Source organism: Scyliorhinus canicula, chromosome 24 (assembly GCF_902713615.1).
Source record: "Scyliorhinus canicula chromosome 24, sScyCan1.1, whole genome shotgun sequence".
In the NCBI taxonomy this organism is placed as follows: domain Eukaryota; kingdom Metazoa; phylum Chordata; class Chondrichthyes; order Carcharhiniformes; family Scyliorhinidae; genus Scyliorhinus; species Scyliorhinus canicula.
Window position 1 is genome coordinate 21,822,318 of NC_052169.1, and position 27,494 is coordinate 21,849,811.

The 27,494-nt window shown below is 46.9% G+C and overlaps 1 protein-coding gene across 6 annotated transcripts in view; it reads right to left on the reverse strand.

Moving 5' to 3' along the window:
• The window catches only part of znf592 (zinc finger protein 592), a 197,809-nt gene that overhangs the window by 42,013 nt on the left and 128,302 nt on the right, over positions 1–27,494 (reverse strand). For all 6 annotated transcript variants that reach the window (XM_038784203.1, XM_038784206.1, XM_038784204.1 and 3 more), the window contains 4 exons: positions 24,881–27,294; positions 15,137–15,315; positions 12,801–12,977; positions 7,746–7,908 (listed from right to left, as the gene is read on the reverse strand). In XM_038784203.1, coding sequence (XP_038640131.1) covers positions 7,746–7,908; positions 12,801–12,977; positions 15,137–15,315; positions 24,881–27,274 — 2,913 coding nt within the window. In that variant the 5' untranslated portion in view covers positions 27,275–27,294. The remainder of the gene's footprint in view (positions 1–7,745; positions 7,909–12,800; positions 12,978–15,136; positions 15,316–24,880; positions 27,295–27,494) is intronic.

Consider the following 27,494-nt stretch of genomic DNA (forward strand, 5'->3'; position numbering starts at 1 on the left):
CTCTCCTTCCTTTCTCTGTGTGCCCTTATGGAGATCAGCTCTCCTCTGATCACTGCTTTCAGGGCCTCCCAGACTACCCCCACCTTCACCTCGCCCGTGTCGTTCGTGCCCAGATATCTCTCAATGCCCTTCCGGACCCTTCCGCACACCTCATCGTCCGCCAGCAGCCCCACATCCAGGCGCCACAACGGGCGTTGGTCCCGTGCTTCCCCCAGTTCTACCTCTACCCAGTGTGGTGCATGGTCCGAAATCGCAATGGCCGAGTACTCCGTGTCCTGCACTCTCGAAATCAGCCCCCTGCTCAGTACAAAAAAGTCTATTCTGGAGTACACCCTGTGGACGTGGGAGAAAAAAGAATACTCCCTCGCCCTTGGCCTGCCAAATCTCCAAGGGTCTACCCCCCCCATCTGCTCCATGAACCCCCTTAGCACCTCTGCCGCTGCCGGCCTCCTATTCGTCCTGGAACTCGATCTGTCCAGCCCAGGGTCGAGCACTGTATTGAAGTCCCCCCCCATGATCAGGCCCCCTGCCTCCAGACCCGGAATGAGGCCCAACAGGCGCCTCATAAAACCCGCGTCATCCCAATTCGGGGCATACACATTCACCAGCACCACATTCTCTCCCTGCAGCCTACCCTTCACCATCACGTACCTACCCTCCTTATCTGCTACCACCTGCGCCGCCACGAACGACACCCTCTTTCCCACCAAAATCGCCACCCCCCGGTTCTTTGCGTCCAAGCCTGAGTGGAACACCTGTCCCACCCACCCCCTTCTCAGGCGTACCTGGTCTACTACTCTCAAGTGAGTCTCCTGCAACATTGCCACATCCGCCTGCAGTCCCTTTAGGTGTGAAAAAACCCTTGATCTCTTGACAGGCCCATTCAGCCCCCTCACGTTCCAAGTAATCAACCGGGTCGCGGAGCGACCCGTCCCTTTCCCCTGTCTGTTAGCCATGTCCTGTCCCCTGTTCGCCCCGGGTCGACCCTCCCCTTCTGACCCGTTCCCCATGGCGATGGCCCCTCCCCCTCTCTCCTCCCGTTCTTCCCTTCCCGTCCTCGGCCTTTCCAGCAGCAACCCGGTATCCCCCCCTAACCCCCCTTCCCCCCCCCAACCCCCCTTCCCCCCCCCCCCTGGCTAGGACCCCTCCTAGCCGCGGTGTATCCACCATCGTACTCCCGAGAGTCAGCTGGTTTTGATCATCAACTTCTTGATGAGAAGTTTCACAATATGTTCTCAACGACACACTATTTAAATAAGGGCAGCACGGTAGCACAGTGGTTAGCACAGTTGCTTCACAGCTTCAGGATCCCAGGTTCGATTCCCGGCTTGGGTCACTGTCTGTGCAGAGTCTGCATGTTCTCACCGTGTCTGCGTGGGTTTCCCCGGGTGCTCCGGTTTCCTCTTACATCCCAAAGAAGTGCAGGTTAGGTGTATTGGCCCTGCTAAATTGCCCCTCAGTGTCCAAGAAAGGTTAGGCTGGGTAACAGGGATAGGGTGGAGGCATGGATGCTCTTTCCAAGGGCCGATGCAGATCCGATGGGCCAAATGGCCTCCTTCTTCACTGTAAATTCTATGATTCTGAATTCAAGTGCAACACATATGTTTCAGTATTACATCTGATAGGCAACTCTTTGGAAAAGGAATGTGCTGCCGCATATCGACAGGAACATTATACCATGGAAAAAAAATGGGTGGCACGGAAGCATAGTGGTTAGCACTGTTGCTTCACAGCACCAGGTCCCAGGTTCAATTCCGCTTGGGTCACTGTCTGTGTGGTTCTCCCCGAGTTTGCGTGGGTTTCCTCCCACAGGACCTGAAAGACGTGCTGTTAGGTAATTTGGACATTCTGAATTTTCCCCCAGTGTACAGTGTTTTTTTGCATTTGTCGTATGAAGCTTACGTGCATTTATTTCTTTACTTATCCAACAACTATCGAGTTCCTTTGCAGGAGATACAACATGACTCGTATACATTCTCCAGTCACCCACTTTTCTAACCCGGACTGATTGCAGTTGTATTAATAACTGGTACCTCATAAACTAGCTGAAACGCTTCAGACTCTCGACAGATTGGAATGCATAAGTTACTGTGAAAAGCCCCTAGTCACCACATTCCGGCGCCTGTTCGGGGAGGCTGTTACGGGAATCGAACCGTGCTGCTGGCCTGCCTGGGTCTGCTTTCAAAGCCAGCGATTTAGCCCTGTGCTAAACAGCCCCGGTGTTGCATAAGCAGTTGTCTTTGAATTCTCAGTATAAACAAAAAGGGTAAGTGCTAAAACTATTTAGAATACAATATGATCAGAGTGTGTGTATAGGCGTGCGCTCATGTGCAGAGCCCTAGTGTCTCACCTCTCGCTACTGCCCAGCCTTAACTTAATCCCTTCCTTTAACACATAGACTGCCTTACTGCATGTAAACGATGGTAGAACGATGAGGTGTTGGCATTTGTCCGGTCTTTGTCTAAACTGCTACTGGCAGCAGGTCTCACTAGGAAAGAAGTGGAGGTATGTCTTGGGGCAGTGGCATCAATCCAGTGGCTTGGACAGAGTGGACGTGGAGAGGATGTTTCCACTAGTAGGAGAGACTAGAACCCGAGGGCACCATCTCAGACTAAAGGGGCGATCCTTTATAAAACAGAGATGAGGAGGATTTTTTTCAGCCAGAGGGTGGTGAATCTGTGGAACTCTTTGTCGCAGAAGGCTGCGGAGGCCAATTCACTGAGTGTCTTTAAGACAGAGATCGATAGGTTCTTGATTAAGAAGGGGATCAGGGGTTATGGGGAGAAGGCAGGAGAATGGGGATGAGAAAATATCAGCCATGATTGAATGGCGGAGCAGACTCGATGGGCCAAGTGGCCTAATTCTGCTCCTATGTCTTATCATAGATTATCATAGAATTTACAGTGCAGAAGGATGCCATTCGGCCCATCGAGTCTGCACCGGCCCCCGGAAAGAGCACCCTACCCAAGGTCAACACCTCCACCCTATCCCCATAACCCAGTAACCCCACCCAACACTAAGGTCAATTTTGGACACTAAGGGCAATTTAGCATGGCCAATCCACCTAACCTGCACATCTTTGGACTGTGGGAGGAAACCGGAGCACCCGGAGGAAACCCACGCACACACGGGGAGGATGTGCAGACTCCGCACAGACAGTGACCCAAGCCAGAATCGAAGCTGGGACCCTGGAACTGTGAAGCAATTGTGCTATCCACAATGCTACCGTGCTGCCCTTATGGTCTAATCGTGCTCAGAAGAATACTGGAATGAGGTGAATCAATGAGCCTCCTCTCTTTGGACTCACTGTACCTCCTTTTTGGGGGCAGCGCTGCTAACGAATGGGTCACATGAAAAGTTTCATTCAGGGATTTGACACCGTGAGCAGTGATTGCTTCTCTGTTAACTTTAGGTGCTGAACCCCCGTCAACTTTTCCCATACTTGCATCAGGAGGCTCCCTCACTCGGAGGTCCTGCTCTGAATGGAAACCGAGCAGAGCAAAATGGGTTCAGGTATTCGGGAGATGATCAGGTCTCATGTCCCAGCTGTTCTCCAGTGGCAAACCTACCTCGGAAAGACATCACGTCTCAAGGTTCCACAAATGTCCGTCCCTCTCCCATCCACACGCACATATTGCTCGTCTGTCTAACATATTTTTCTGTCCCTCAAACTGACTTGTTTTCTTCACCTTGTGCAACATCTCTCTGCCTCTCACAAAGGAGAAGGAGCATTTAAAAATAGCCGTCAAAAATTAATCAAAGTTCAAGCTTTAACTTGTTTTTAAGGCATTTCAAGACAAACTCAATTGCTGCTTTTGAGTCATGGCCTGAAGGAACATATTCTTTGGGTTCCACACAATAACTGGAGAGATTCACAGTGCCACCATTCTGGGAGGCTGCTCCACATCACACACAGGCTGAAGTGCACTGGGAATTATACTGTTTTCTGGGTCTCTTATAAATGAAGTGATCGGAAAAACTTTAATCCTGCTCTCCAGTTTATTTTCACAATTGTTAGGTCTCTCCTGCTCCCTTGGGTTCTCTCGGAGACTCTCCACCTCTTGCACAGGAGTCTGTTTCTTTCTTCAAAAATTCCAATTATGGAGCAATTTGGCGTGGCCAATCCACCTACTCTGCACATCTTTGGGTTGTGGGCGTGAGGCCCACGCGGACACGGGGAGAACGTGCAAACTCCACATGGACAGTGACCCAGGGCCGGGATCGAACCCGGGTCCTCGGCGCCGTGAGGCAGCAGTGCTACCCACTGCGCCACTGTGTCACCCAGGTGTTTCTGTTTTCACCTCACTGCACATCATCTGTCCCTTACTTGCATTCTGTTCGACGTTAAGAAAAAGCTCTTGGAAATAGTTTTTTCTGTTAAAACTGAAAGCACTTTCCAAAGTTTGCACATGTTTTTTCCTGAAAATGGCGACAGTGTTCACACTGTGTCAAAGGGAGAAGAGACTACAGCAATACTGGTGATATATATTGCACCAAATCAGTGACATAATTTTAATCTTACATTCAAACCAAGGTGCAAACAACTGCGCAGTTCTATGACCCAGCTTTATGGAAACAGTCCCACCGTTATCAGTTTTTGCCAATCCTCTGTGGTGAAGGTAATTTCTACTTGCTTAAGCTTTGATGGTGACTTTTGGTAGGCTATGTAAGCACAAGAGATGCCATTGCGGAGCCTGATTTTTGTTGTGAACCAAAATCCACAAATGTGCACTTCCAACAAGTGAGATAACCGCTGTTAAAACTGTGCTTGTACAAGCTGGGACTTGCATGTTCAGACTACAGCATGTTCGGGATCGCAACACGGAACCACAGCTGTTAAATTACGTTGGAAGCCAGCCGTTGGAAAGAACATCTCTTCAACCCCGAGGTCGCACAGGAAGGCCAAAGTCACCAGGCAAAATAGTTAATGCAGGTACCGGTAGAGACAGAAGTATAATTCCAACTAGCACATTGGGAAGTAGGCACTTTCCCCCCTCACTGTCTTCAAACCATATTTCCGAACATTAGATATTACAGTTACTGTGAAAGCAACTGAAAGGGTTCTCAAACGCTTTCCAGGGCAATTTACGAAAAGTAAGAAAGTCACGTATGAGCCAATCGGTCGGAAACACAATTTAAAAATATCTAGGATTTTGCGTACTATCATGAGACATGGTGTATCGTGTTGCAATGGGATGCAGGAAGAGCATGCTGTCCGAACAATAATAGGTAGGTCTGATAGATTTATATATAGCTATGGATACATCTCCTCTGTTCAAAAATACTTTTAAAACTACAAGATGCCCACAGACTATTATGTTACAGTGTTGCAATCAATTTTCTGCTGGTTAGACAATGAGGGGGGAATGTGCGTACTTCCCAGAGTAATTATGAATAAGTAATAATTTTTAAAAATTAATTGAACGTAGACGTCGCAGGCTGTGCCAGTATTTATTGCCCAATCCTTATTGCCCTTGTTGGACAGCTAAGAGTCACAGTTAAGAGCTGTGGGTCTGGAGTCACATATAGGCCAGAGCAGGTAAGAACTGTAGATTTCCTTCCCTAAAGGGATTTCCTTCCCTAAAGGACATTAGTGAACCAGATGGGTATTTACAACAATGTTTCATGGTCATCACTAGACTGTTTTAATTCCAGATTGTTACTGAATTCATTTTTCGCCATCTGCAGTAGCGGAATTTGAACCTGGGACCCCAGAGTACTCTGGGTCTCTGGATTACTAACCCAGTGACAATACGACTAGACCGCCTCCCCATTGCACTAAATTCAGGGAGATAAGCCATATATAACATATCACTTTTAATGCAATTTTCAGGTAAAGATGTGCAACAAACATGTGCAACAAATGTTAGAATATTCCCTGATCAGCCCTGGCATACAATAATTATTTCTACCACGAGGATGATTACAAATACTTTATTATTCAGATTCATGATTTGTCTTGAATCATTGACTCTCAATTTGTTTATACGGGCAGTCAGTTTTAACAGGCCTTTGATGAACTGAACACACGCCAGGTTTAAAACCTAGGATTTTCCTGGACTCTATAGCACAGTTAATCACTGGATAAACTAGAAAAGATATCGGCAGGTAAAATCAACGAAAACACAAAGAGGAGCAAGAAAATAACTGAGAAAAGGGTAGGGCCTGTCGGAGATGTACATAGTGATGCATTGATGCAGAGGATGTGGGCAGGATTCTCAATGAGCACTTTATTTCAAGCTTCACTAAGGGCTGGGGTGATGCAGATATTCTAGTTAAAGGAGTGTCAAATTTAAGATACAATAAACATAATGAGAGGGGGAGTACTGGAGGGACTGGAATCCTTGAAGGTGGATAAGCCTCCAGGGCCAGATGGATTGTATCCCAGGCTGTTAAAGGAAACCAGCCAGGAAATAGCAGAGGCTCTGAGGATCAATTTCTAATCCTCACTAGATACAGACAAAGTACCAGAGGATTGGAGGTCAGCGAACATTGTATCATTATTTAAAAAAGGGTATGAGGGATAGGCCAGATAATTATACCATGGTCAGTCTGACTTTGGTGGTGGGAACTGTTACTTCGAAAGGCACGGATTGATCAGGGATAGCCAGCATGGTTTTGCTAGGGGAAGGTCGTGTCTTACTAACTTAATCCAATTTTTTTGAGGTAGTAACAAGGAGGGTCGATGAGGGTAGTGCAGTGGATATTGTCGACATGGATTTTAGTAAAGCATTTAGAATTCCTAGAGTGCAGAGGGAGGCCATTTGGTCCATCGAGCCTGCATCGACCTTCTGAAAAGGGTGCCCTACCTAGGCCCACTAACCCACCCAGTCCCCTAACCCCTTCTAACCTGCACATCTTTTGACACTAAGGGGCAATTTAGCATGGCCAATCCATCTAACTTGCACATCTTTGGACTGTGGGAGGAAACCGGAGCACCTGCAGGAAACCCACGCAGACATGGGGCGAAAGTGCAAACTCTACACAATCAGTCACCCAGGGCTGGAATTGAACTTGGGTGCCTGGCACTATAAGGTTACAGGCTAACCACTGTGCCACCCTTTGACAAGTCCCACATGGCAGACTGGTCAGAAAAGTGTGAGGCTATGTATCTAGCAAAGCCAGACAAAACAAGGGAATACTCAATAAGCAGACGGATGCTGAGGAGAGTAGATGAAGTGAGAGATCTTGCAGTGCTTGGCCACAGGCCCCTGAAGGTGGCAGGACTGCTGGAAAAGGTGGTAAAGAAAGAAAATGGGATACTTTCCTTTATTGGGTGAGGTATTGAATACAAAAGCAAGGATGTAATGATGGAACTGTATAAAACGCTGCTTAGGCCACAGCTCAGGTTTTGTGTACAGTTCTGGTCAGCACATTACAGGAAAGACATAATTGCTCTGGAAAGAGTCCAGAGGAGATTTATTGCAGCTATGAGGAGAGATCGGATAGGTTAGGGATGCTTTCCTTAGTCCAACAAACATGTTGGACTTTAACCTGGTGTTGTAAGACTTCTTACTGTGCTCACCGCAGTCCAACGCTGACATCTCCACATCAAAAAAAAATAAAAGCAAGGTACCATCACGGTTTTCCAAAATGAATTGAGATAGCAGCAAACACTTGACCATTATATTTTTCTTACCACGATGAGCTCACTAGCATACATCAACCGCAGACCACAACAAACACCCTGCAAATGAACCCGCCTTGACTTAGAAATGCGAGTTACCTCGTGCCACCGCACCTACCTTGAAGTGCTCCATCATCAGCTGCTTGTGCATGTAGAGCAGTTTGCACACAGGACACTTGTACACACACACTCTCAACTTGTTTTTGTGCTGTTCGAAGTGTTTGTGTAGCAAAGCTCGCTGGTTGAATACCGTTTCGCACATTGAGCACTTTAAGATGACTCTGTAAGTTGAGAAATATTTTACATCAGTAACCAACCCACTGACAAATCAACAGCAAATAGAATGCTTACCACTTTGAAATAATATAGACAGGTTATGTAGCTGTACTGCAGGATAAGGTTCTTCACTTTGTTGCACATTGCATCCTGTGGACTAATCGGTGTGAGGACAAGCGACAGATCACTATTCCATGCCCAATCCCAGTGGTATGGGGATAGCTGTTATTGATTTAGCTTTATACCTGGCTTATCAGGTCAAGGTTTATTTTGAAATAAGAGGACAAGGTCTTTGCCGAGTTTATTTTGGAATTTTCCTTAATCTGACATGCGTGTCATGATCTACATTAAGGGCCATCACTTATATGTAAAATTCATCGTCAAAGATGTGCGCTTGCTACGTGGAATAATGTGGGCAGAAGTAAAGTGGCAGGACTGGTCACTCAGAGGAGCATCGTGAAGAGCGTCAGATGGCAGCCTGATCCTACACGTCCAGTAACTGAGTGGTTTTCCATTTTCTATGGACAAAAATGTTGAAGTTGTTAAAATGAATTGCTGCTCTGAGTTCTTTTTAAGAGTGGAAGTTGCAAACAAATTGATAAAAAAACAGCAATGGCAATGTTGTCGACAGCTCTTCAGCACATTATTTGTTCAGGGGAAGTGAACAAGGCTAGCATTTATTACCCATCCCTAAATACACTTGAGAGGATGGTGCGTTGCCATCTTCTTGAATTAGGTCACCAATAGCTGCTCAATGGTGTTCAACATGGATTCCACCAGGACCACTTTGTTCCAAGTTACACCTAATTTGGAAATAGATTGCTGCCAGTTCAAACTCATGCAGCTCGCTACCTCCCGACACTGAGGCAGGACATTCACCATAAAGATAGCAGTGGTTCTAGAAACTAGTTCATCACAGCCTTCTCAAGGCCTATTAGGGATGGGCAATAAATGGCAGCCTTGCCAGCGACAAATAAAAAAATCTTGAGTTCTGCGTTTGTGAGGAAAAAGAGCCAAAACCAAGGGATTCGGCCATTGGCTACTGGCTGAAGCGGCTTAGTGGGCGTGATTCTCCGTTTTGCCAGCGCCCGGGGGTTTCCTGACGGCGTGGGGCTGACCCACAAAGGGAAACTCCATGGATCGGCCGGCGGAACGGAGAATCCCGCCGGTGGGCTGAAATGTGGCGTGGCAGACCGGAGAATCCAGCCCAGTGTGATTTCTTTTCTCCAGGGCATGATAGGTAAGGTCAGCTATGATGGGACACCATTGGAAATCTTTGAGATCCACAGAGACGTCAAACAGGGTTCTGTTTATTAGGGGAGTCCGGTGGTAGTGGCGACGTTGAAGATCTGGAGGCAGTTGCGCCAGTACTTTAGGGAAATGCTGATTCGGGGGAATCATAGATTTGAGCCAGGGAAGTGGAATGGAAGTTTTAGGAGATGGCAGGAAAGGGGAGTTAGGGTATTACAGGATTTGTTTCCGGAGGCGGTTTGCGAGGCTGGAGGAACTGGGGGAGAAATATGAGTTGGGACAGGGGAAGATGTTTAGACATATGAAGGTCCAAGGTTTTGCTAGGAAAGAGGTACAGAGCTTTCCGACAGCACCAGCCCCCACACTGTTTGAAGAGGTGCTGACGACAGGGGGAATGGAGAAGGGGGTGGTGTCGGCAATTTGTGGGGTGATTCTGGGAGAAGATCAGGCATCGCTGGAGGGGATTAAGGCAAAGTGGGAGGAAGAGTTGGGGGAGGGTATGGAGGAGGGGTTGTGATATGAGGTGCTCCGGAGGGTGAATGCCTCAACTTCGTGCGCGAGGTTGGGGCTGATACAGCTGAAGGTGGTGCATAGGGCGCACCTCACAAGGACGAAGATGAGCCAACTCTTTGAGTGGATGGAGGATGTCTGTAAACGCTGTGAGGGGGCTGACGGCGCAAATCAGGTTCATATGTTTTGGTCCTGTCCAAAACTGATGGGGTTTTGGAGGGAGGTCTTCAGGGTAATCTCGAAGGTGGCGCATGTGAGACTCGAACCAGACCCCCATGAAGCTATATTCGGGGTGTCGTATCAGCCGGGGTTGGAAATGGGCGCGAAGGCAGATGTTGTAACCTTCGCCTCGCTGATCGCCCGAAGAAGGGTCCTGTTGGGTGGAGGTCAGCTTCTCCACCCTGTGCCTCGGCATGGCCGGGGGGAGGGGACACCTGCTGGAGTTCTTAACGCTTGAGAAAGTGAAGTTTGAGCTGACGCTAAGGATGGAGAGGTTCTAGAATTCATGGGCTTTGTTTTATCATGCATTGTCAAGAATTGGATGGCATTGAATATTGGGGTTGGTTCAGAATGTATAGGTTAGTACAGCACAGGAACAGGCCCTTCGGCCCTCCAAGCCTGCGCCGACCATGCTGCCCATCGAAACTAAAATCTTCTACATTTCCTGGGTCCGTATCCCTCTATTCCCATCCTATTCATGTATTTGTCCAGATGCCCCTTAAATGTCACTATCGTCCCTGATTCCACCACCTCCTCCGGCAGCGAGTTCCAGGCACCCACTACCCTCTGTGTAAAACACTTGCCTCGTACATCTCCTCTAAACCTTGTCCCTCGCACCTTAAACCTATGCCCCCAAGTAACTAACCCCTCTACCCTGGGGAAAAGTATCTGATTGTACGTTAATGTCCACGTGCATCATTGCATTTTGTTATTTGTTTTCAGCAAGTTCCAGCCCAAGTAGACCTTCAACTTAAACGTGCAGCAAAAACAAAAAAAAATCTCCTTTTTCAACTGAATTAACTCCAGTCGATGATTGGAAAAAATTCTGGGTGATTTACATGACTCTGATGCTTCATCCTATCTAAATAGGGCACAACAAATCTTGTGCATTTGATACAGGCAGGAAAATACCGGCCACATAATGAAGCTCAATTAACGGAAGAAAATAAAATGCCACGTTGAAATTAATGGAGCAATTTCTTTTTTTTTTATAATTTAGAGTACCCAATTCATTTTTTCCAATTAAGGGGCAATTTAGCGTGGCCAATCCACCTACCCTGCACACCTTTGGGTTGTGGGGGCGAAACCCACGCAAACACGGGGAGAATGTGCAAACTCCACACGGACAGTGACCCAGAGCCGGGATCGAACCTGGGACCTCGGCGCCGTGAGAATGCAGGGCTAACCCACTGCGCCACCGTGCTGCCCCTATGGAGCAATTTCAATCTACCAATCAAAGAGTTATGGGAGCAGGTGTAACAGTGGAGTAAAGTTCATAAAAGCACAAAACAGACATCAGTTTGGAATAGTTTACAGTTTTGGCATGCAATTCCAGCTACCTTATTGGAATATATATGTGAATTAATCATTTATCTCTCAAAACTATAACTGAACTTTTAGATTCTCGTTTCTTGCTGTCTAATTTATTGAGATTCACTACAGCCGTGCAAATTAAATGCGCTTGTTCCTGTGAGGCAGTTAACTTTAGTGAATTAATTGAAATGAAATGAAATGAAAATCGCTTATTGTCACAAGTAGGCTTCAAATGAAGTTACTGTGAAAAGCCCCCTAGTCGCCACAATCCGGCACCTGTTCGGGGAGGCTGGTACGGGAATTGAACTGTGCTGCTGGCCTGCCTTGGTCTGCTTTCAAAGCCAGCGATTTAGCCCAGTGTGCAATTGATGCCCAGAAACATTGGCACTCTGGTTTGTGAAAAGGTATTGCTACTCAAAAGGAAATTAAAGATAACACTTCCACCTCTCCTATATAATCCACCAGCCTCCTCCTTCCTACCCTCATACACGCAAACCAATAGTTGAGCAGCAACAACAACAGCAATGATACAACAGGACCCAGTGCCAAGGAAGAATGACTGACAAAGTGTCTAGGAGTACAAGTTCTTCAAAACTGACTGGGAGATTAAGTTTGTTGGGAAATCGGCAGAGAAATTATTGGGGAGGGCTGAGCAAACCACCACTATGGGTGCTCTTGCACCATCGGTCTGCACTGACGATGATACAAATGCATCATGAAAGCACTCCAGAAGAAAGAAGTGCAGGATTCCCTGGTGAAGGTAATCACATTGGAATCAGTTCAGACCTTAGCATCCAGAATCCATAGAATCCTAACAGTGCAGAAGGAGGCCATTTGGCCCATCGATCTGGAACCGATCCTCCGAAAGAGCACTCTATCTAAGCCCACTCCCCCACCCTCTCCCCGTAGCCTAACCTGGATATCTTTGGACTCTAAAGGGCAATTTAGCACGACCAATCTACCTAACCTGCACATCTTTGGACTGTGGGAGGAAACCGGAGGAGACCGATTCAGACACGCGGAGAACGTGCAAACTCCACACAGACAAGGCATCCAAGGGCGGAATCGACCCGGGTTCCTGGCGCTGTGAGGCAGCAGTGCTAACATTCCACAGGTTGTAGCAGTTTCACCTTCACTCCAATACCACATCTGTAGTCGAATGCCCTGAAAGCTCACTGATTTGTTCTTATGTTCTTATGATTGAGAATTCTTGGCTGGCTCAAGCAGAATCCCATCAAGAGACAGAGCTGGGGGTGACAGCAGATTCTGTCCGGTGCGCGGGACTGCTGATCTGAACTTAATGATCAGATGCAGCGGGATCAACATCCGTTACTTCAATCACAACACAGTGCATTTTTAATCTAACTCTTACAATATTCAAACAACGTGCTCAGCTGCATGAACTGGATGTTTGACATGGGGCAGGGAGAAGATACCATGTTTCAGCTAATAAATCAGGTCAGTGCCATTCAATTTGTGTCAGATTTTAAATCACTCCATTCCTATTCAAGTGCTGTTAAGTGGTCGACTCAAGCTTTCAGTGGTTTATCTAGCCATGCCTATTACTAATCCAGATATGCTGACGTGAGGGTGTTGAACTTACTCAGGTTGCCAGTGTTTAACCAGCGGATGTTGAGAGCTGTAATGGGAGCTGGCGCATTGGGATGACTTGAAGGCCATTGGACAAATCGTGCACTTGTGGAAAGATTCACAGTGAGCCCCTTGGATGTGACTCTTGAGTGCGTTTGAATCATTGGACATGATCCCACAGTGCACACATCTGCGGGAAGGAAAAAAAGAGTAAAATGCATAAGACATGGCAATAAGTTCCACAAATACTGTTTCACCAATACGGTATTGCTCCTCAGTTTGAACAGATTGTAGAATTAGATTGGCTCATTGTATTGTAGTGCGGACAGGCTTAACCAACATTTCACAAGCATGTAAATACCTCCAAATAAAATAATTAAAATACAGAGACACCAGAAGCAACTTGGAAGGAAACTCTGAATAGAGACTTTGCTGCCCTAACCTATCCTTATTTTTGTTTAGGATATCAAATGTTTTTAAAAAGTGTTTCCCCCCCCCCCCCCTTAAAGAAACGAGAGGCTCGAGTAGGGACTGCCTTGCCACAAGGCCTTTCTGGCAATGGCAAAGAACATGTCCGCAGGACTCCACTGGGAGCTCTCTGACTTCTTCCATCGAATTTCTTTATAATGGGCGACTAGGAAACATAACAGCAGCTGTAATGTGCCTTCCAGTTTACCCGTTCGTCCCATGAGGAAGCAGCTGTAAATCTCTAATCGTGCACATGAGGATTCCAATTGCACTGCTGAACACAATTCCTGGATCCAGTTCTTCTAGCCTCTGGAATCCACATCCAAGAAGTTACATTAGACAATATGCTACTTCACTGGTTATTTTGGGAAAACAACTGATACCCAGAACCCAATGATCCTAAAACACTAAATAAGGTTTCACTTTGAATCTGCGCAACAGAGTCAGGTTAGTAAATCCATTTAACACTGTCAAGAATGGAGTTATATTCTTCACATACAAACTAATCAGCACCTCCTCCCTCCCCAATTTATAAAGATCCAGAAGTTATATGAGGATTCCATCAAGATGTTTTGGTCTCATTTAAACAAGTACTTTCCTCTTATCTTTAGTTAAAGTGTTATTTTTTGGTAACAACGCAGATATCCATGCTCAAGAGTCCCCAAGTTGAGCTACTGAAAAATTAATGAGAAGATAAAGCTTCTGTTTTCATGATATGGAGAGCACACCACCTCCAAGAGGAGGGGTACTGCACCTGTCTAAGGTTAGAGAGCTTAGATGTGTATTGAAACAGTCAAAGTTTAGGACTGCGGTTTAAATTGCTAAACTGTCCAGATTAATGCTGGTGCAGCCCAGAGCCTTCGGCCTGTACGTTTCCGTGGGTTATCTGGAGCTCTGCTTTCATTGGCACATCTACCCCTCCGCGTCCCATAATGAGCCAGGCTGGAAGGTCACTGCAGTGCTGCAGACTGATTGGATTCCTGAGTGCTTTTGGTTCCAAGCTTCAAGCACCTAGGCACATCATATTGAACCCGTCTCGACCCCAAGGTGAGACTCGCTTACTACACCTTGACAAAAGTAAAGTCAAGAGGAAGAACACTCTACTTTGAAAGTGTAGAGGGCAGCACGGTGGCTCAGCGGTTAGCACTGCTGCCTCACGGCGCTGAGGTCCCAGATTCGATCCCAACCCCGGGTCACTGTCCGTGTGGCGTTTGTACATTCTCCCGTGTCTGCATGGGTCTCTTACCCCCACAACCCAACAAAATGTGCAGTGTAGGTGCATTGGCCATGCTAAATTGCCGCTTAATTGGAAAAAAAGAATTGGGTACTTCAAATTTATAAAAATCAAAGAGAAAATGTTTGATTGGGGGCAGTGTGATCTGTTGCCCTGAATTGCTTACCAATTCTCCTTCCCAGCGGAGAAGGGTGGCTTACTTCCAACCCTGCACAACTCATAGGTAACAACCACTGCATATTGCAAATAGCACACTGAACTATACTATCTGACACCGTGTTGATACATCGCCAATCCTGGCCAAGCTGTTTTCTTGAATTGACAGAACTGAAGTCTCCAAAATGCAAAACATCCAAATTATAATTCTATCATCTTTCCCCGTCTCTACCTTTGTGTATTCAGTTAAATCAGCAATAGATACACCGGACGGGATTAGAAATTGGCAGAAACTGACAAAATCAAGGAGATACGTTGGAGGTTCACTATTGAATTTTAACTTTCTTGCAGGCAAAAAACAGTAATGGTGTACAACGGAAAATGATTATTTTCGTTATTTCCAAATACTTCTAAAAGCATGAACTGCTTTGGAATGGGAATTCATGCTACCTATTTTCAGGAAACTATTACGTGGAGAGAGAAATACTGACCTAAACACTACCGTCCGTGTATAGTGTAGGCAGTTTTCCTTGACGTGAGTTTGGAAATAAGCTGAACGACACACCGCTCCACACTCCGGACAGCTGTAAGGGGACTTGTGTGCATGGATACGGAGATGAGCAGCGTAACTGCACTTATTGGGCAGCATCATCTGGCAGACCCGACAAGTCTTAGAAAGAAAAGAAGAAAGGTAATTGTAAAATATTCCACAGGTACACATTACGGTCACATAGAGCCTTATTCAGCACCCAAACAAGCTGCTTCATTGTGGAGCGAAATTGAACTGTAATTCAGTTATCAAACTCCAATACGCAGGAGTAGGGAATATCGATATCGATTTAGAAAGTAATCTACTCAACGGACATGCACTTTCTCAAAAACCGGAGCAGCAAACGGAAATTTCTACTCAGCTAACAAATATATTTGCAAGATAGAGTGACTAAGGACAGGGCAGTCTACATGGCAACGCCATAGGAACCTAAAGGCACTTTTGTATTCAGTAGCAAACCAGTTCGATAACAGCATTACATAACTTATACAGGAATTCATTTCAGGTTAATGTTGCATATTAAAGATGGACGGCTTGCTGTCAAATCAGATGCGTTTGAGTCTAACCCAAACCAATTAGGATTATAGTGGGGTGTGATTAGATAGCTTAAGACAGATATGAAACAGTACAGCTGTAAGTTTCGTTCGTAAATGCTGGCCCAGCCAGTGACGCCCACATTTGTGGCAGCACGGTAGCATTGTGGATAGCAATCGCTTCACAGCTCCAGGGTCCCAGGTTCGATTCCGGCTTGGGTCACTGACTGTGTGGAGTCTGCACATCCTCCCCGTGTGCGCGTGGGTTTCCTCCGGGTGCTCCGGTTTCCTCCCACAGTCCAAAGATGTGCAAGTTAGGTGGATTGGACATGATAAATTGCCCTTAGTGTCCAAAATTGCCCTTAGTATTGGATGGGGTTACTGGGTTATGGGGATAGGGTGGAGGTGTTAACCTTGGGTAGGGTGCTCTTTCCAGGAGCCGGTGCAGACTCGATGGGCCGAATGGCCTCCTTCTGCGCTGCAAATTCTATGATCTATTCCATTAATTAAACAAAAGCAATTCTAATATAACACCGTTGCATTCTGGGTTGAGTTTAAAATATAGGTCCATGTTAACAGAAGGTTGATAATTAAAACATTTTAGAAACAAATTCAGATTTCTCAACCTCGATGGGGGACAAAACGCGAGAGTACAGTCTCTCTTTACGGGTCAACAAATTTTTATTCAATATATTGTGAAATAACCTAAGCTGGAGAACAGCCGCTACCTCGGATTCCACTTAGTTATAGCAATGCAGTATTAGTGTCTGTTTTACTTTATTGCTGTCAAGAGCTCTAACCATAGGTTATTGTTTCTCCCAAAGCTTCTCCTCCAGTTCCTCTCTGCTTTACGTCACGACCAAGACATTGGTTTTAATAAGCTAATCAGATGTACAAACTTAGCAATGTGGGCATTTGGGAGCCAAACTGAAGGAATTTTTCACAGTTTACGTTGGAAGTTTGGAGCTTCACTGTGCCCGGCACTAAGAAAAAACAATTAAATCAGAACTGCTGAGATACAAAACAGAAAAAACTGAAATAGTAACAAGTTGTACATTACCCAATTCATCTAAGTCAGGATTCTCCCTGCAATTGGGAAGAGGGAAATACCTCAATAATTTCCACAGCAAGATTTATTTCCTTTCTTGAAAGCAGTTACAATTGTTCCATTCCATTCCTCCCCAATCTGTAGGACGAGTGCACATTGCCTTGAAGTGAGCAAAATGACGCCAGCGTTGAAGATCTCAGTTGGAATATAATTGGGGCTGCAGGTTTTGTGGTTTTTAAAATAAATAGTTTTGACTGCTTGTTGCAGCTCTCCCATCAATGATGGTTCGCCCATGGATTCTGCTACAGGGTACTGAGGGATCGCCTTCTCCTGGATCGCCTACTTCCAGGTGGCTGAGTAAATCCTCCCAAGGAGATAGTGTGGCTTTAGACCAGGGGTGGGCAAACTTTTCCGTGCAAGGGCCACATTCAGAAATTCACAATTCACAAAGGGCCGCATAGTATATTAAGTAAAATAATTACTTCACCCGGTTATGATTCTGGGCACCTCATATAGAACATAGAACAGTACAGCACAGAACAGGCCCTTCGGCCCTCGACGTTGTGCTGAGCAATGGTCACCCTACTCAAGTCAACGTATCCACCCTATACCAGTAAGTAACCCAACAGCCCCCCCCATTAACCTTAAAAAAAAAATTTTTTTTTTTTAAATAAAAATAATTTAAAAAAAAATTTTTTTTTTTTTTTTTTTTAATGACTTGGTGGGCCGCAGAAATACCTTTGGCGGGCCGCATGCGGCCCGCGGGCCGTAGTTTGCCCACCCCTGCTTTAGACCTTCAAGAGAACCTCTGGCATGGTCTTTGCTGCCAGAAAAATTCAAGAACACCACCAGGAACTCTTCTATCCCCCTGATCAAAGCATTTGCCTCAGTAAATCACAAGACTCTGTATAGTGCTCCAAAGATTTGGATGTCTTAGAAACGTCTTCACAATCCTGCAATTGCTTCATGATTTCATGATGATTTGACTGCAGCTAACGTGAGTGGCATCTGGAACAGGTGTCTTCAAAAATTCTTATTGGAGGGTCAAAGCAAGGCTGTGTGTTAGCCTGCATATGATGTACAAGTTACCTGACAGTGGCCATTCACTTCATCAAAGATCAATTGCCCTTTGGTGTCAGTGTCAAATTGCATTTAAATAGAGACTCTTTAACCTCAGTCGCCTCTGTGGCAAAACAAAACTGACTTCCGTAGAAGCCCACGACAGGAGTGAGGTTTGCCAACTCTGCACCAGATTTGCAAGCCATTCTCAATCTCTTCAAATCTGCCGACAAGAAACCTGACCTGTCCTGGAATGTTATCGAACCAGAACTTAAATATCAACCAACACCTGGTCAGCCAAATATCTTGCTTCCCATTATTTTGCAGGAGAGACTCTAGTAATCTGTTGAGCATTTCTCACATCTTGGCAGCTACCTCTCTCAAAAGGCCAACATCGACGAGGAGATCCGACACTGGGTCAACATTGCCAGTACAGCCTTCTTTTTTCTTTATTTGTTCCTACGATGTGGGCGTCGCTGGTTGGGTCAGCATTTATTGCTCATCCCTGAGGGCAGTTAAGGGTCAACCACGTTGCTGTGGGTCTGGAGTCACCTGATGGGAAAGATGACAGATTTCTTTCCCGAAAGGACATTAGTTGAACCAGGTGGGTTTTTGTGACAATCGGCAATGGTTTCATGCTCATCCTTAAGACTATTTAATTCCAGATTTTTATTGAGTTCAAATTTCACCATCTTTTTTTTAGAACAGTACAGCACAGAACAGGCCCTTCGGCCCTCGATGTTGTGCCGAGCAATGACCACCCCACTCAAACTCACGTATCCACCCTATACCCGTAACCCAACAACTCCCCCTTAACCTTACTTTTTAGGACACTACGGGCAATTTAGCATGGCCAATCCACCTAACCCGCACATTTTTGGACTGTGGGAGGAAACCGGAGCACCCGGAGGAAACCCACGCACACACGGGGAGGACGTGCAGACTCCGCACAGACAGTGACCCAGCCGGGAACCGAACCTGGGACCCTGGAGCTGTGAAGCATTGATGCTAACCACTATGCTACCGTGCTGCCCTACCACTATGCTACCGTGCTGCCCTGGTGGGATTCGAACCCGGGTACCCAGAGCATGAGTCTGGGTCTCTGGATTATTAGTCCAGTGACAATATGGGACTACGTCACTGCCTCCCCATAAACCATGAAAGAGAGTGCAATTAAGGGGCAATTTAGCATGTTCAATCCACCTATCCTGCACATTTTTTGGGTTGTGGGGGTGAAACCCACGCCATCACGGGGAGAATGGGCAAACTCCCCACGGACAGTGCCCAGAGCCGGGATCGAACCTGGGACCTCGGCGCCGTGAGGCAGCAGGGCTAACCCACTGCGCCACCGTGCTGCCCGACAGTGAGTGTTTGACAACAAAATCCTACTGTACAGAACAGTTGTCACCACGTTTCTGTATGGCAGCCGGACCTGGACTGTGTATCAGAGACACTTGAGAGTTCGAGGGAAATTCCACCCGCAATACCTCCACCACATCCTCTGGAATCAATGGGAGGACCATAAAAGAAATGTTAATGTCCTTCTTGAAGCCGTCTCCACAAGCATTCACACAGAACACCTGCAAAATCAACTTTGATGGACAGGGCACTGTGTTCGAATGGCCAAAAACTGTCTCCACCACCAGGTCATTTCAACTCTCAAATGGCCAGAGTCCCAGGGGAGGACAGGGAAAACACTTCAAAGAGACCCCAACTCTCTCGTTGAAGTGTGGCAGCTTTGACTTTAATGACTGGAAGGAGCTTGCTACTGATTGGTCACAATGGTGACAATGTCCATCAAGCTACATCATGCCCAGTCCAAACACCTTAATGATAAGACAGAGCTGGGGCAGTGAAGAAACAGAAGTAAATGCTGCGTTCCGGATCCCATTACCTAGTGGGACGTTCTGCTCAAAGTGCCCAAAGTTCTGCAGGTTGAGAATCTATCTGTTCAGTCACATGCAGACCCATGGCAAAAACCTGCATCCTGAGGAGGCGCCCGCATCGAAATGAGGGACAGCCGATGGCTACGAAGAAAAGTATCCCATGGGTGCCTGGAAGAAAACAAGGTTCCTGTTTTGTGCGGAACAGTTCAAGGGGTTGCAGCATCTTCCTTTGTGGCGTACAGTGAAAAGTATTACGTTCATGGGGAATAGATAATCCGGCTGCGACTGGCAACCAGACCTAGTTGCATCAAAATGGAAGCCACACTGCCATACAGTAATGGCTGTGACTTTGAGGCAGGTATTAAGAATCATCGGGAAAATAACGAGAGGGGTATAATTTTGAGCCCATTTTGTTCCTTGAACTGGTATGCTCAAAAAATGAGTAAATGTTCCATCCCAAAGGCTGACAAAGTGTACAAAACACACATAAGCACCCATATGTATCGTACACGTTTTAGATTTATAATCTCATTGGTCCATTTATGATCTGTCTGACAATGTTAGAGGGACCCTTTTTCAAAGACATTAAACTGAAGAGGCAACTGATCTCAGGTAGACAAAGATCCCACTATTCGAGGAGAGGACAGTTCACCCATTGTCTTTGTCTACACTTACCCTTCAACCAACACCCAAAACAGATATATGGGGCGAAATTCTCCCAAAGGGAGACAAAGTGCCGACGCTGGAGTGAAAACCGGAGTGTTTCACTCCGGCGTCGGAGGCCGCTCCTCGCCCCCTATGCTAGGAGCGGCGGTGCGTCAATCTCGCGCGCCGGGCCTTGACGCTTGCGTCAAAGCGGCGCCGCCTGAATGACGCGGCTGGCGGCGCCAGAATGACGTCACCCGCACATGCACAGGTTGCCACCTTCCCCTCCGCTGCCCCGCAAGACGTAGAGGATTGATCTTGCGGGGCGGCGGAGGGAAAAGAGTGCGTCTTTCAGAGACTTCGGCCCGACGATCGGTGGGCACCGATCGCGGGCCAGACCCCTCCTGAGCACCCCCCTGGTGCTCGATTCTCCCTCCGCCCCCCACAGGCCCCACACGCAGCGGTCGCGCGCTGTTCACGCCGGCAGTGACCAGGTGTAGTTGGCGCCGGCATGAACCGGTCGGGTTCGGCAGGTCGCTCGGCCCATGTGGGCCGGAGAATCGCTGCTCGACCGGAGCGGCATTTCTCCAAGCGGCCTGTTGCAAAACGCGACACGCCGTTTTGGGGGGGGGGGGGGAGGAGTGGGAGAATCGCGTGCGGGTGCCAGGGCGGCGTGGCGTGATTCGCCCGGCACTCCCGCGATTCTCCCATCCAGCGTGGGGTCGGAGAATCGCGCCCATGGTCTATTGTTTCACTGATGGCTTTATCTAGGAACAAGTTGGCTGCCACATTTCCTATATAATTACGGTGACTGCACTTCCAAAGTTCCTCATTGGCTCGGAAGGCCTGAGGGTGTGAAAAGCGCTATACAAATGCAAGAAGTTACGATAGTCTGCGTGAATCGTTGGGCATTTCTGATTCGGGGATGGGAACAGGGCAGCAAGGATTATCTGGGAGGTCAGAATTCCTGAGAGGTTTTGGTAGAAAACAATGAGCATCAGAAAAAGCGTAGGCCATTCAGCAGTTCGAGCCCTATCAGCCATTCAATTTAATCATGGTAGATCTTTGACCTAAACCCTCTGTGTGTAGAAGTGTTACCTAACTTCATTCCTGAAAGGTCCGGCTCCAATCTTTAGGCTATGTCCCTTAGCCCTTGTCCCCCAGTGGAAACAGTTTCTCCATCTATCTCACCTGTTCTCCATGATGTCTAGAAACCTTTGACAAAATCCCTCATAACCTTCATTAAGAATACATTTAGATGTCAGAGTCTATGAGTTGTGTGAGTGGTCAAGAAACTGCATGCAATCCGTTAGTGTTAGAGCTGAAGTAAAAGTTAAAATATTGTTTTATGTTCTTTTGTTTTAATACAGTTTGTTTATAAAATAACCAAGCCCTATTTATTATATTATTACTCCTGGAACCAATCGATCTTTCCGCACCGCATTAAAGCTTAATGGCATCTGATCCCGTCTCCCGCCACTGTTAAGAGCTGAACAGGCGCACGTAACAGCTGCCTGGGAGCAGTTGAAGGGTCCACAAAAGACTTGCATTCATATGGCACCTTTCACATCCCCAGGACAACACAGCAGTTCACAGCCAATGAACTATGTTTTAAGTGTAATTACAGCTGCAATGGAGTGGGGAAAAAAGCCGGAGGAATTAGCTGGCAGGAGGCGACACAGCTCGCAATGTCAAGCGAGATAGCTTGATGGGACTAGTGAACTAAAATAAATCAAGGGAATTACACTAACATTGGTGAAGCTGCTGCCTTTAAACTTCATTTTTAAAAAACACTAACTGGTTACGCACAATAGTTATGGCAAAGATTTAAATCAATTACTTCGTACAGCTAAAACCAGATGTTCCAGCAATCTAACCTTTAAACTGCAACAATCACATTTGCTCTTTTATAGAGGCCAACATTCATCGTTCTTGGATTTAGAGTTGGTGCCTGAGCAGCTCAGGCTTCTCTGGGGTGATGCCCAATTCTGAGCTGCAAGTGGAACAACAGAACAGCATCGACAGCCAAAAATAACCGGCCAGCTTTCTGTCAGAATAACTGGTGCAAATGGATCAGCAACTTCCTGGACATCAATGGTCAGTGAAGGGGGCAAGGCAATGGACAGTGTGGTAGTGGGAGAAGCTGATTTCTCAACATTGTCTGGTTCAAAATAGCAATAAAGCACAGTATTTTTTAAAAATACAATTTCGATGAAATGAAATTAAATGAAAATCGCTTATTGTCACGAGTAGGCTTCAATGAAGTTACTGTGAAAAGCCCCTAGTCGCCACATTCCGGCGCCTGTCCGGGGAGGCTGGTACGGGAATTGAACTGTGCTGCTGGCCTGCTTTAAAAGCCAGCGATTTAGCTCAGTGAGCTAAACCAGCCCCTGCCGCTTCCAACCATGCACGGGAGCGAAGGAATTCACGCAAGCATTTGATCTATTTTTGCCTTTAAAAATTAGGCTGGTTACATTTGTGAGAGGGCTGGTGCTGCCAGAGGTCAAATATGACATTCTGGTGTAGTCTCTCCAGTTAGGTGGGGCCTTCCGCTCTCCCTGGTTACCTCCTCCCCCTGACTGTATCTCAGGGGCCCCAGGATTAACTCCGGAGATCTGGTTGGTCCCTGCTGGCAGGTTATTCTACACTGGGAGGGAGGAGCATTAGTAGCCTTCCACAAGTAACTCGGAAATAACATACATCTCCATTTATTGCAGAGGTAAACTCTTATCACACAATGTTCTGGCGGTACAGGTAAACAGTAACACACCTGGTTTCAAGCTGCTATGTTGTTAAAGCCTCAGGACGTGCATCACTGCACCAGCTTCATTGTGTTCTAACCTTAAGTATCTTGGATGCGGCATGTGGAAAATGTTTCAGTTCAAGATGAAGAACTGACTGGAACGATGACCTAAACCCTGGGACTTTATACAATGCGGGAAGGGGAAACCACCTAACTACAATAACATATGACAACATTTTTATTTGCATGCCAGGCATTTAGTTTCCTCAGAACTGAATCAATCTGGCCGTTCTTATTATTGTGTTTAAGGCCCGAGAAGGCATCTTTCCTATTTTTAAATCCAGAGTGGGCACCCGGAACACTGGTTTTAATTTTGAGTGAGCTTTATTCATTGCGAGCAGCCAAGCCAATCTGGAGGGTACACACACATTTCGGAGCCAGGAGTTATTTTGCTTCACCTCATACCATGGATATGCACCTTATGGCTCAATACTGCAATGCCTTTACAAGAATCAGAGTGTTCACCAGGCCATTTGGGCAGGAGTATGCATGCTCAGAGGGAAGAGGGAACAAACAGTTGGTGTTAATTTATTTTTATTATAATCTTTATTGTCACAAGTAGGCTTCCATTAACACTGCAATGAAGTTACTGTGAAAAGCCCCTGGTCGCCACACTCCGGCGCCTGTTCGGGTACAGGGTGGGAGAATTCAGAATGTCCAATTCACCTAACCGCACGTCTTTCGGGACTTGTGGGAGGAAATTGGAGCACCCGGAGGAAATCCACGCAGACACGAGGAGAAAGTGCAAACCAGGAATCAAACCTGGAACCCTGGCAACAGTGCTAACCACTGTGCTGCCGTAAGGAGGGTTTTCCCAGAAATCTGAGCCCCATCATTCCTAAAGCAGCAGACGGGAGCCTGGAATGAGGAGGACACAATGGGACTTGGAACAGTAATATTTCCCATTTGGCATACGGATCTCTTCTGTCCACGGGCTGTAAGAATTTTATGGGAAGTGAATTTGGGAATCTTGACTGGGGTTTCTGCTGGGTGTGGGCTGACAACACAAAAGTGCACCCGAGCACGAATTGTCAATCTCACTCAGCTGGGATGAGAAATTGAATAGATGTCACACTGATGTATTAAGATGTTATGTTCTTGAGACGTTGGAGCAAATTGGAAAGAACTTTAACCTGCTACATGGATATGGCACAATGCTTGATGCTGACATGGGATGTAGAATAGAATAGAATAGAACAGTACAGCACAGAACAGGCCCTTCGGCCCTCGATGTTGTGCCGAGCAATGATCACCCCACTCAAGCCAACGTATCCACCCTATACCAGTAACCCCCCCCCCATTAACCTTATTATTTAGGATACTAAGGGCAATTTATCATGGCCAATCCACCTAACTTACACATCTTTGGACTGTGGGAGGAAACCGGAGTACCCGGAGGAAACCCACGCACACATGGGGAGGACGTGCAGACTCCGCACAGACAGTGACCCAGCCGGGAACTGAACCTGGGACCCTGGAGCTGTGAAGCATTTATGCTAACCACCATGCTACCGTGCTAAATGGAAGAGTTTCCTGTTGTCAATTGTCATCCAATGTTGTCAGGTGGGCTGCCTCATGACAATGAACGCAAAAAGAAATAAACTCTTAGAAGTGCTAGCACAGTCTGCAAGAAATGATGTTGCATGAAATGATGTTCACCTTCCCCTTGAATGAAACAAGGTGAGTTTTTGCATAGTTTGAATTCACTTACCGGAGCCTCCGCATCATCTGTCACCTGCTGGTAGTGTCCTGCAAGGCTGTTGTAATCCTGGAACTGTTGATAGCAGTCGAGACATTTTAACCCATGCCGTACTAACCGAAGTGAGTCACAGCGCAGAGGCATTGCAGGGTGACTGGAAGCTGGGCTATCCACCCCAATTACTGTTAAACTGTCAATTTCTTGGGCCGCAGGAGTTGCAGCCTGGGCAGGGGGGTCGGATGATACAGCAGTTGTCACTGGGGTGGTTGAAAACATTTGGTCCGAAGGTATGGGTTTCATCTGTAACTGAGTGCACTGCATCACGGCGCCTTTGCCCTTGTGTTCCCGTGCGTGCAAAAGCAAGCCGCACTTGTTGAAGAAGACCATCAGTTTGGAACAATGGCTGCACATCACCTCAATGTGGACACTCCGCCTCTCATAATGCTGCGATAAACTCTTCTCCAGAGCAAATGCATCGCCACATTCCAAACAGCGATAGCCACGGGCTGGCATGGATAACTCACTATTGGCAGGTGGCTTAAGGTTTGGAGCATAGATTGGCACGGGATTGGTACTGTTCAACAGTTTGTTAAAAGCTTCAACAACAATGTTCTGATTTGAAGTGGGGGATTCATTATTTTGTGGCACTGCGTTCTTGACTTGTTGCACCAATGGCACGGTCACCACCTGGGTGGCAATCTTTTGTTGGCTCTGCCGCAAAGTACTGGACCTTGCGGTAGCAGTAGCAGCAACACTGTGTGGAACCAAGTTCAGGCTTGCCAGGTGAACAGCTTTTGGCAGGAGGCTCGTACTGGAGGGATTTGCTGAGTGTTTTCCTGCAGCCAGCTTCTGCTGTACCATGCCAGCAGCCTTCATGATGGCACTGCTGGCATCCTCGGGTGGAGAAGCTGTTACAGCCATGGCTTTCACGTCGCTGGTGCCATCTACATCTTCAGCTCCTTTGGCAGGTATGCTGGACAAAGAACTGACTGCATTAGCCAGGTTTCTGGCTGACATTTGCTTCTTTCCATTTTCCACGGCTGTTGAAGTGTGCGTCTGCGATGGTGCGCTGGTCACAGGGCTGGATCTTAAACTCAACTCCTCAGTAAAACTCATTTCAGTCAGCGACTGCTCTGGTGAACTTCTAGACTCGCTCTGCTCAGAGTCTGGCATTATCCTCGTCGCAGTCCTGGTAATTTCACCGGAAGAAGTTTTAATGGTTTTGATCCTTACTTTTGGGATGGCTGGTGGCGAGCCTGTTGCAACATATGGGGACCCTCTGCCACTGTAGTCACTGGACACACTCCTTGGGCTATCAGGCTGTTTGTTTATCAGTTTCTTCACTCCGTCCATTGGACTTCTTGGACTCTTTGGTGACTTTGCCATTTTGGGGCTGCCCTTCACCCCGTCCTTCAATGCCAACAGGGACTCTTTAAAGTTTTCGCTTTGTTCCTCCTTTGGGAAGTCTGGTGTTTTTTTGGCATTAAGAGCTACCAACGCTGCCAAGCAAGACGACAGCTTCGAGTGAGCTGATTTTAGACGCTGGCGAGGTGGGACCGAAGAGCACAAGCTCATCTCTGGAGCACTGCTGCTCCTCGGCTCTTCTACAATATTATCGTGCAGGTCACTTGAGGGCTGCAAGCTGTCAAACAAACCTTTGTCAAAGACCTTGTCCTGTAGCTGCATTTCTTCCGATACATGGGTTGAGGTTGCCCTTTGCCCAAAGCAGACTTCCTTCACTTTACAGTTTCTAATCTCGTTTGCTTTCTCCCGTTTTTTAGAGTATTCATCAAACATGCTCAACTCGGTCATGGCTTGCTCAGGCTGCTCCCTTGTACTGTCCACCAGCGAACTCTCTGTGGAAATATATAGACCTACAGAACCAAGGTACGGTCTCTCGTCCCGTTTAATGCTATCCATAATACTAGCATCCTGAATAGTTTCATCTGGCTCGGGGCTAGAAATAGGACTAAACTGACTGAAGGCTGGCAGAACTTCTGACCTTGGTGTGTCAAATTTATCAGAGTAGTTTCTGGAACTATCTCCATTGATGAAAGCAGTGACCATTTTGCTGTAGCTATTTCCAAGGTTGTGGGTATCAGCAGTAATATCAGAATTTCGAAACCCATTTTGAAGCAGATTCTGTCCAAGCTGATGGCCATCCTTCTCAGTGATGGAATCGAAGGAGTCCTGTCGGCTGGTGTTCTTAACAATCACACTCACCACTGGGACGTCGGGTATGGCGTGGTGCATAGACAGCTCGTCTATACCCATACCTGCTTGCTTTAGGTGATTTTCTGTCTCCTCGCTACTCGACTGGATAGCCTCCTTGGCATCGAGGTCTGGGTCAGGAATGTCAAAAGCAGCGAGGAGGTCATCGAAGTCTGGGGTCTTCATGTCACCCATGTTTGGGCACTTAGTAAAACCTTAAAAGAAAGACAGAAGACTTTAGTCACAATTAAATTTTACTTTGTGAAACAGAATGGGTGCAAATATGAAACCAACATCCTAGAGATATGGGGTGAAAATCTCCCAAAGGGAGACTGAGTGCCGGCACTCCGGTGTCGGAAACCGCTCCTCGCCCCCTATTCTCCCCCCCACCCGGGCCTTGGCGCCAGGCCTTGAC